At 37.9% G+C, this 9,539-nt stretch overlaps 1 protein-coding gene across 1 annotated transcript; it reads left to right on the forward strand.

The window, feature by feature from the left end:
• The first annotated feature begins 3,070 nt into the window (after positions 1-3,070).
• On the forward strand, positions 3,071-9,326 carry praf2 (PRA1 domain family, member 2). The gene is made up of 3 exons (XM_039775762.1): positions 3,071-3,256; positions 6,928-7,145; positions 7,244-9,326. Exons 1-3 carry the CDS (start codon positions 3,078-3,080, stop codon positions 7,381-7,383), a joined length of 537 nt encoding a protein of 178 aa, XP_039631696.1. The 5' UTR covers positions 3,071-3,077; the 3' UTR covers positions 7,384-9,326.
• The last annotated feature ends 213 nt before the right edge of the window (positions 9,327-9,539 follow it).

Consider the following 9,539-nt stretch of genomic DNA (forward strand, 5'->3'; position numbering starts at 1 on the left):
AATCTCCAGAAGTAAGGTAATCATTAAGAAATTATCAGGACACCAATAAATTGATTTTATAGTAATGTACTGTATATAATTTTTTCACATATACTGTATAGAATTGAGTGAAAATTTTTAAACCTCACATTAGTAGATATTCTATGACCTAAATGATCAAAGAGTCATTTACAAAAATAAAAGTTATAAAGAAGTTATCAGAAACATAACCAGCAAGTTGCTACTTTACACAGCTAACACTGACTTTTCCATAATGAAAAGAATAATCATAATAAAAATAAATAAATATTATACATATATACATACATACAATATAACTGCACAGCATAAATACTTAGAAGTAATTCTTATTTAAGAATACTCATTCAGATTAGATGAAAGCTATCACGGAAGTGTAAGGATCACACACGGGTGCTAACTGGATGCAATCGCTGGCGTTTATCACTGGATTCGAGCAAATGACCAGCAGGGGTCAGCAAAATACTGAAATGCTAAAACGCTGGTGGAGCCAGAATGACATTATATAAACAAAACACTGCACAACAATTTTTTTGAAAACTCTTGCTTCCTGAAACGTTTTTGCTGATTGTGACAGGTACCTACTGGGTATGTGCAAATATAGTTTTGGTTTTACTGCATAACGTAGAAACTCTGAGAAACAGACATTTATATGTTTACTGACAATAACGTATTTAGTCACGTTTATGTTTTGCATAAGTTATTAAATTCAACAGGATTAAAAGTGTTTTGCTCCTGATTTTCTTTTGTATTTAATGTCTGGTGCATCACGTTGCTGTGTCCAACAGTAGTCAGCAAGCATTGACGGATTCCAGTTGCCCTGGTATCGTTTCTCCATCATAGCAATGTCCTGGTGAAACCTTTCACAGGGTTCATCACTGACAGCACCGAGATTTGCAGAAGAAGTCCAAGTGTGAGTGGAGGAAATGAATCTCGAGTGACATGTTGCACTTTGAGAAGTTTGTCTATCAGCTGAATGTAGTTTGGGGCGCTGTAATTGCCCAGAAAATTGTCAACAACGTCTTTGAAGGCTTTCCAGGCATTTTTTTCCATCCCAACTAACAGGTATTGAAGGATAAACATTGCCATTGTATAGCAGAACAGCTTTCAGGCTTAACATTGATGAATCAATGAAGAGACGCCACTCTTCCAGGTGATCACAACTCAAGGCCGAGAACAATCCTTCAGTGCCAACACAAAAACAGAGACTGTCGAATTATGCAAAAAATTTGGTTATATCATGATGTCAGCCTCGAAACACAGACATTTTCGTACCTGGTGACGGCAAACACCATTTCTGCAGTCTCGAACACAGCAGCTTGGCTTTTGCTTTTGATAGATCCAAATCTTTGACCAAATCATTCAATTCGGACTGTGTTATCAGATGTGGACTGCCTGATGAGCACGGTTCAAATTCCAGGTCAATCTCACTGTCAGTAGCCTGCATTGCAGTTTTTTCATCTGGTTTGTCTAAGGTCCAATCCTCTGGTGGTTTCGGAAATGGAAGACTGTCATGTGGCATGGGTCTCATTGCTGAATGCAGATTAGGTTTTTGGCAGAGAAACCAGACACATTAGTCAAACAGAAGTAACAGTCCGTCACATGGTCTTTCTGTTCTCACTATATCATCGGAACAGCAAACAGAATCCTCTTTCTGGTGCCTCTGAGCCAGGCTCTCAGACTGACAGCACATGTCGCACAGCAAATGTGAGGCGCCCATTCCTTGTCTTGATCACCAGTTTTGCAGCCGAAATACAGATGATAAGCTTTCTTCACAAGAGCAGTCATTCAACGTCTCTGAGGTGCAAGTGTATATTCGCCACAGATATAGCAGAATATATTACGGTTGTTACATTGACGAGACATATCGGCCGACACCAAAACGTCTATAGCATCAAGCTTACTTACTGTTATAACGTTACAGATACTGTACTTTACTATACTGATATATATATACACAGTGACTATCTATATCAGTGAAAGGCAACCTTTTTAGAGTTGCGGCGCACTAAGTCCAAAACTTTTCTTTCGCGGCACACCTGAGGGACTGGCCATAAATAAAGTCGTGACGACATAATCTATGGACAATCGCCAATAAAAACAGTTAATTTTACAAGTTTGAAAGACATTTTATTAATAAAGGAGTCAAAGGATAAATCTTAAATTTAATTAATGTGAACGTTGAGATTGTTTTTCAGCACATATGAGATTGATGCGAGGATCAATTTTCGAAAGACAGACTCGCATTTCCTTGTCGATCATTTGAAGTCTTTCGCGTTTTCTAGACTTCATTTCCGTAAGTGTTCCGTTATCTGTTTTTCCAACATAAAATATTTTTTTAAACATTATCTTTTTAATCAACCAAAAGTTCAAAAACACTGGCAATTTTAAATATTTTACAAAAAATTCCGCGGCGCACTGGCGTACCGGTTGCCCGACAATGATCTATATTAACCAAATGAGCAGGATCGGTGTATGCAAGCCACCGTTATAGCATGCTGAGACAGCGTCAAGCTCGTTCAGACCTGCCCAGGAATGCCCAGGTTGTCAACTTCCACAGAACAGCTTCCTACCTCGCCTGATTCCACGCCTGGACATGCTCAGGCTGCACAAACCGTTGTTGATACATCACTTATGGGAGCGAAAATGTTTGGATACAAATATAAGAAAAAATCATGACAAAACTGAAGATTTATCTGAACGTCACGTCACGGGTACATTTTGATGTGATATCCGTGATCAGTACCCAAAAATCTATAAGAAGCACCCAACAGCGTTCAAGAAGCAAAAACTTTGTTGTGCAGTGTAATCAAATGGTACAATTTTGTAAGTCGGTTAAGAACTAAGCTGGCTTAAAGTCAAATAATGTTAAAAGTATACATTTCATTACAAATAGTCTTCTAAGTGACGTGACCCACACACGAACAATATCAAATATCAGACGACCTATAAATGTAAACAGAATATAATTTCGCAGTGGCTTCTGGGAGCTGTAGGCTTCTTGAAGCGATGCATGCTGGGGGAAGTAGTTCAGCTAATCGGGATTCCAGGATTCCACCATGGCGGACGTTCAGCCACCTCCTTTCAGGTCTATGGATGATTTTATTTTGGGCTCGGCCCGGTTCGCAGCTCCGGATTTTCGGGATCTGGAAAGGTGGAATAACCGAATCATCAACAATTTGCTTTATTATCAGAGTAATTATTTTGTGTCAGCGCTTGCATTTCTTTTAATTGTTGGGTAAGTTCAATTAATGTAAAAAATACATTCTTTCTAAAATATATTGTTCTACTGACATCTTCATTTGTGTAAATTCACTTTCATTCTTTTATGGAGCGTTCAGAGTTCTGATAGACCGGGCCGTCAGAAACACAGATGTATGCTCATTTTCGTTCATCCGGAATATGTATAGTAGTGTTAAAGCGGAGAGGTTATGTCACTTTTTCTCTTCAGTTCTATACGTGGGTTTTGACCACGTCACAAACCAGTGCACAGCAATGGAAATGGGCGTTTATTTTGTTAACTGTGTAATCGTAAATCTTTATTTTAAATGAAACCCCAAGAAGGCATACCACACATATCAAGGCTCTGTTCAGTAAGTCTTCCACAACTGCGCAGAAGCTTTTATTTTATTTTTATTTTTTTTTATGAAGCAGCTGCATTTGAGCTTGTCTTGCCCGGTTGGGTCTTCTAATGGATCAGAGAGAGCCCTGTGATAAACTGCCTGAATTTCCTCCATATTCTTTTGTTTCTCATATTCTCAAGCAAACATGATGTTATTAAGGTTTAGAAATCAAGCTTTGATTGATACGTTTTTTGATTTCTCATGTGTTCCAGTAAACTATCTGTTACATTCAAGGCGGTCATATCCACGCAATTGCATCCCCTGCACCATAAACAGACCCCAACTGTCCTTGTCGCCCCTTGATGTGTGCCCAGCAGTAGTTCAGGTACTAACTCTAATAGTTAGCAGTCAGTACTCTATTCTTTATCCTATGTTTGTGAACCTGAATTGTGTTTTTTCCTAATGTATGTTGTTCTAATATGTCAGATGGTGTTCAACATGGACACCTGGTTTGGATTTAGAAAACACCTGTATGTGTTAACAGTATATAGTATATTTAAAGAAGGAGTCCATTAGGCTGAAATTGATAAGGGAACCAGCGACTATAAAATTCACGTAAATAAATGTCTGTGCCATGTGACACAAGGTTCACTATTATGATATGCATGCTTGAAAGCACAGAGACAAAAATTATTGAATGCAAATCCTGTTATAATGTAAACAGAAGTTCCATTGAATGTGACAATTCAGACTGAGTAATAGTGTCAGTTTGCTTTTTGCCTCAGCTATCACCTTATTTGTAAACTCAATCAAAGTCCTTTGACATGGTTGTTTTAATCTCTACAGTTTGAGAGTCACCAACTTCACATGCCACTAGGTCAAGAAATTAGCATGTAAGCAGTGAGTCTTTGATTCTGTGCTGACAGCTTATTAGTGCATCTCTGTCTATCTAAAAGATGTAAACACCCATCATCCAGGAAACACCTATGTAAATATATAAATAGGCCACCATGTTTTCATTATAGCCCACCTCTCTATTAACACCTACCTTATAGTTTCATGACTGTAGTTCTGATAAATTTAAGCTTCTTTCACCAGTGTCATTTTACTTTCAGGTTTTATCCAACTAAACAATGCCATCCAAACACTAGAAGTATTCCAGTCACTGTTATTTCACAGAGTCTAAACAAATGCTGACACTGGAGGAAAATTATGTAAGCAAATGTCATACATTTTGTTTATTTTCAGCAAAACAGCACTGCATTTTTGGCAGACAATAAAAAATAGACACCACCAACTCAAGTTGCTCTTTGCTTTATGAGCAACTTTCACAGTAAGCACCATCACTGGGCATGACCCTTTTTTATAAATACTTTTTATTGCAAAAGAATCAAGGTTCAAAGGACTATATACAGGGTGACACAGAAAAACGGGAACTTTTGAAATGTGTAGTGGCAGCCATGTACAGTTGGCAGCACTGTGAAACAGGGACCTTGAAACAATCTCGCCATTTAGTAATTTAGTAATCAATTGCAAGGCAATCAATGGCAGCTGTGCGAGAATTGTTCAGTAACCGTGTCATCTCAAGATTCGGTGACATTCCCTGGCCCTCAAGATCACCGGATTTGTCCGTTTGTGATTTTTTCTTGTGGGGCTACCTTAAGAGTCGGGTCTACACGACTCAGCCAAGGACACTGAATGAATTGAAACAAAGAATTCAAGACGAAATTCGTGGTATCCCAGCTGAGATGTTGCAGCGATCAATGGGGAACCTCAACAGCAGATTGGAAGAATGCATACGTACAGGAGGACGCCATCTACAGGACTTAATTTTCAGACATTGATAATTTGGATTACTGTCTCCTAAAAGGCAAGTTGTAGTGGTTCAATTGCTGTCGATAATTTTTTTTTTTTGTTGGATTCCTTCTATTTTTATTGGGTTTTTCAAAAGTTCCCGTTTGTCTGTGTCACCCTGTATTGTACACTAGCTGAAATACCCAGCTTTCCCCGGAAGGAAAATGTTTTTTTTTATTGTTTGAGATAAATATAATACAAAAAACCCACAACTTTAAAAATAAAAATAAATTGTACTTGTCTTGCGGTTTTGCATGTATATTATAATCCAGCTGACGCTTGGAACCGGCCAACTCTGTTTAATTTCAAAAGCAACAGGTGTGTGGTGGTGCTCAAACATAAAGAAAGCTGGCAGTCACCTCCAGGTCGCCCTCTGGTGTTCATTCCGAGTGTCAGCTGGATGATAACATGCATAGACGACTGCAAGATCACTCCCCCACCCTACCCAGAAGGGGGTGGGTTAGGGTTGATTTCACCCTACAGTATTTTTAGTCGACCAATGAGAAACATGTGTACCAAGTTTCATGAAAATCACTCCAGCTGTTTGGAAGTGATGCTGGAACATAGATCTATACATACACACACACATTAACTTATATACAGTACTTACATAATCACACCAACCTGTCCTATGTAACTTCTTCAAACTCCACCTGGGAATTCTCAGATGCTCCCAGGCAGTGGAGTGATATAAATCCTCCAGTATATCCCTCCTCTGTCCCTGGTGTTTCTGCCAGTGGGATGTTTCTAAGGCATCTCTCAAGGGAGGCATCCTAACTACATTCTCAGATCGCATCAATTGGTGTCTCTTGATGCAGAGAAACCCATTCTGTAATTCATAGTTGAAGATGTTAATTCTCATCCCTATTGCATCACTCTCAGCTGGTAAACATTCAAGCCATTTGAAATAATACGTAGACATTAAAGAGGGTAATCCAATTAACTCAGTTAAATCTACCTTTGTGTATATGCTCTTTGCTGAGTACAGGTGCAGAGCACTGTGACAAGTTCTCATTTAAAATGCAAACTTTATAAATGACTATATAATTAGTACACGTAAAGACGCAGATTTGTTTGAACAGAAAGAAAAACTAAGTAGTTTAAAAATGATTAGCGTATTTGCAAAAAAGAAACCCAATCAAAAATTGGTCTCTTCCTTTTGCCCAAGGCTGCCAGGATGGGCTTCTGCCCCCACAGCACTGAACTGAACAAAGCGGTTATGGATAATAAATGAATGCTTCAAAAATTTATATTCTGAACACGCATACAATAGAGTGCTGTGACAAGTGAGTCGCTCCTTGAAAGACTCTTGGAAGACACTTGCGCATAAGGATATTTGGTGGTCATTTTACAATAATGACAAGTAAAATGATCTCATTAACAAATGCCAATTCAAATTATTCATTGCAGTCATTTTTTTTCAATGAAAACGGCAAATTTAATTTTGGAAATGCAGTTTCTTATAACATTCTAGTTGTTTTTATAATTGCAGGTACTTCCAACCTGTCAAAATGATTCTTGGTGGTGCAGTGGTGACATTAGTGTTTCTTGGATTCATCTGGGCAGCAGAGAATAAAGCTGTGGTCCGCCGTTTCCGTAGGAATCACCCCAAAGTTGGAGTGATAGCCATTATGGGCTTCAGCTACCTCCTCATGCACATGCTGGGTGGTGTTGCAGTATTTCTCTTTGGGATTACATTCCCTATACTATGTAAGTCTTTTTTTGTTAGTGTTGAGGTGTTAGTCAAGTAGCATCAAATTGTTTGAAAGTAATTCTTTGAATTTCTTTCTTTCTTTCTTTCCAAACAGTGGTCCTCATCCATGCATCTCTGCGGCTGCGTAATCTGAAAAATAAACTAGAGAACAAGATTGAGAGTATTGGTCTGAAGAGAACTCCAATGGGTATTCTTTTGGAAGCTTTGGGCCAGGAACAGGAAGCAGGCTCTTAAAAAGAGAGGTGTTTGTGAGTACAGACATAGAGAGAGAGAGAGGGAATGAGCGCAGGTGCAAGACCCCGGTGGTTTGAAATGTGACTTTTTGAATTGGGTTGTATTTGGAATGGGCTGCTATCATGGACACTCCAATCATTCTTAGTAAAGAGAAGGAACCAGAACTGCCCAGAGAGAAGGTGAATGAATTACCATTTGTACCCTCTGTCAGTTAAAGTAGTGGGGCGGGGGGTGGTAATGGATGATATGACCTATATTATCTTCCGGGAATTATTTTGACAGAACATGAAGTTTGACATCATGATGAAGTTAATTGTTTTCATTAAATAAAGAGTGTTTACAGGTGGCATACAAGAGAAATCTATACAGTATTTACATATTCAGTCTGTGGATATTTGCACTAAAGTATAATAAGCAGGTTTGCTAATTTTGCAATTCTGCAATTTGTCAGCAATGATTTAGATAACTTTCCCCAGCAAATTTCTATTCAGTTCATCCTTTACTGTTGTATCTTTCACACTGGCATATAATTTGCCATTTCAGCTTTAGCTTAGTGTATGCTGTTGGCTAATAGTTTAAATGAGAAGAGATGCACTGGTTGGTTACATTGCACTTTATATTTATATACCAGGTGGATAAGAGTTAGTAGCTGAAGGAAAAACAGCCCTCTAAATCTCTCTTAGACATAATATATTTGTTTTGTATAATCCAATAAAAATGGAGCTGGCTTTCTCCCAAAATTCCCTACCATTTCAAGGGGAGCTCTGACAGAGCTGTCAGCCTTCTTATTTTTTTCACACAAACTAGTTAATTTTCTTCTGCTTCCAACTTCCACGTTTTTTGTTTGTTTTTTTTTTTGCAGAGGAGTGGCAGGAGACAGGTTTTATACAGTTTTTCAACATTAAAAAGAAGTCTAGGATGAGCACAGCAGAACTACTGCCCATCACTTTTACTGCGTCATTAAAACTATTTTTAGTTTTGCAAGGAGTGGAGAGCAAGGATTATTCAAAAATAATTAATCTATACAACCTTTAAGTTATTTGACCTTTCTGTGCAATTCTGCTGATACAGTATCACTCTGAACAAAAAAAATAGCATCATTTTAGTTAAGGTGAATGCATAAATTGTGAGATTACTTCTTTGATTTTTCTTTCTTTACTTTTTTCTCACTACCTGCTATTGGACAGAACAGCTTCTAATTCATAAATAATATTTACTAATTATGAGACTTGTTTAAAAAAGTTTTTAATTTTAAAATATGTGCAATAGTGGCTATTGATTATGGGAGGTCAATTTTTAGATATTTTTAAAAATTAGAATAAAAGCCATAGAAAGCTGCTTAAGGTGAACAAGGGGCTAAAAAAATGGCATTGTCTATATTCCAGAAAAATGGCATGGTGTATTCTCATCCTTAGGTAACAATATTCTTTTTGGAAGAACAGCAATGTAATCTGTGTTCCCTAGATAACCGTTAACTGTATATAGCACAAGTGGTAAAGCATAAACTGGACTATCTGTATAATGCAGACTGCTTTCCATCCACTACACTTGATTTGAAATGTGTACTTCTCTTTATAGCATTTGTGGTCAACAATCAGTCACTGTTTAAGAGAGCTGGGCACTTGGCATAAACCTGAGAAAGAATGAAATTTGTCTTGTTAAACTGAAATTATGAAAACAATTCAGTAAGTGTTGGAAACTGGGTTTAGTATAGGAATGGATAATAAGGCCAATCAAACCAACTTTTAGGTAATAAGTGACAAATATATTCTGCTCTGTTGCTTACCCCACATTGTTTATAGTGTTGGCAAAGAAAATATTTTAATCTCATATTTTTATAGCTAATGGAGAACACAAAAATACCTTATAGTTCTTCTTTCAGCTGCTCCTGTTAGGGGTCACCACAGCGGATTATCTTCTTCCATGTCTTCCTGTCCTTTGCATCTTGCTACGTTATGCATGTCCTCTCTCACCACATCCACAAATCTTCTCTTAGGCCTTCCTCTTTTAATTTTACCTGGCAGCTCCATCCTTAACATCCTTCTCCAAATATATCTAGCATCTCTCCTCGGCATGGTGTATTTTCTTCCAAATCAATGCAATCTCGCCTCCCTAACTTTGTCTCCCAACCATCCAACCTGAGCTGACCCTCTAGT

The sequence above is a fragment of the Polypterus senegalus genome, chromosome 13 (assembly GCF_016835505.1).
Source record: "Polypterus senegalus isolate Bchr_013 chromosome 13, ASM1683550v1, whole genome shotgun sequence".
In the NCBI taxonomy this organism is placed as follows: domain Eukaryota; kingdom Metazoa; phylum Chordata; class Cladistia; order Polypteriformes; family Polypteridae; genus Polypterus; species Polypterus senegalus.

Bases quoted from the DNA above. Each gene is read 5' to 3' on its own strand.
- praf2 (XM_039775762.1), top strand. From the start codon at position 3,078: ATGGCGGACGTTCAGCCACCTCCTTTCAGGTCTATGGATGATTTTATT. The intron at 3,257-6,927 runs GTAAGTTCAATT...TTATAATTGCAG, and splicing joins GCATTTCTTTTAATTGTTGG to GTACTTCCAACCTGTCAAAA. The intron at 7,146-7,243 runs GTAAGTCTTTTT...CTTTCCAAACAG, and splicing joins GATTACATTCCCTATACTAT to TGGTCCTCATCCATGCATCT.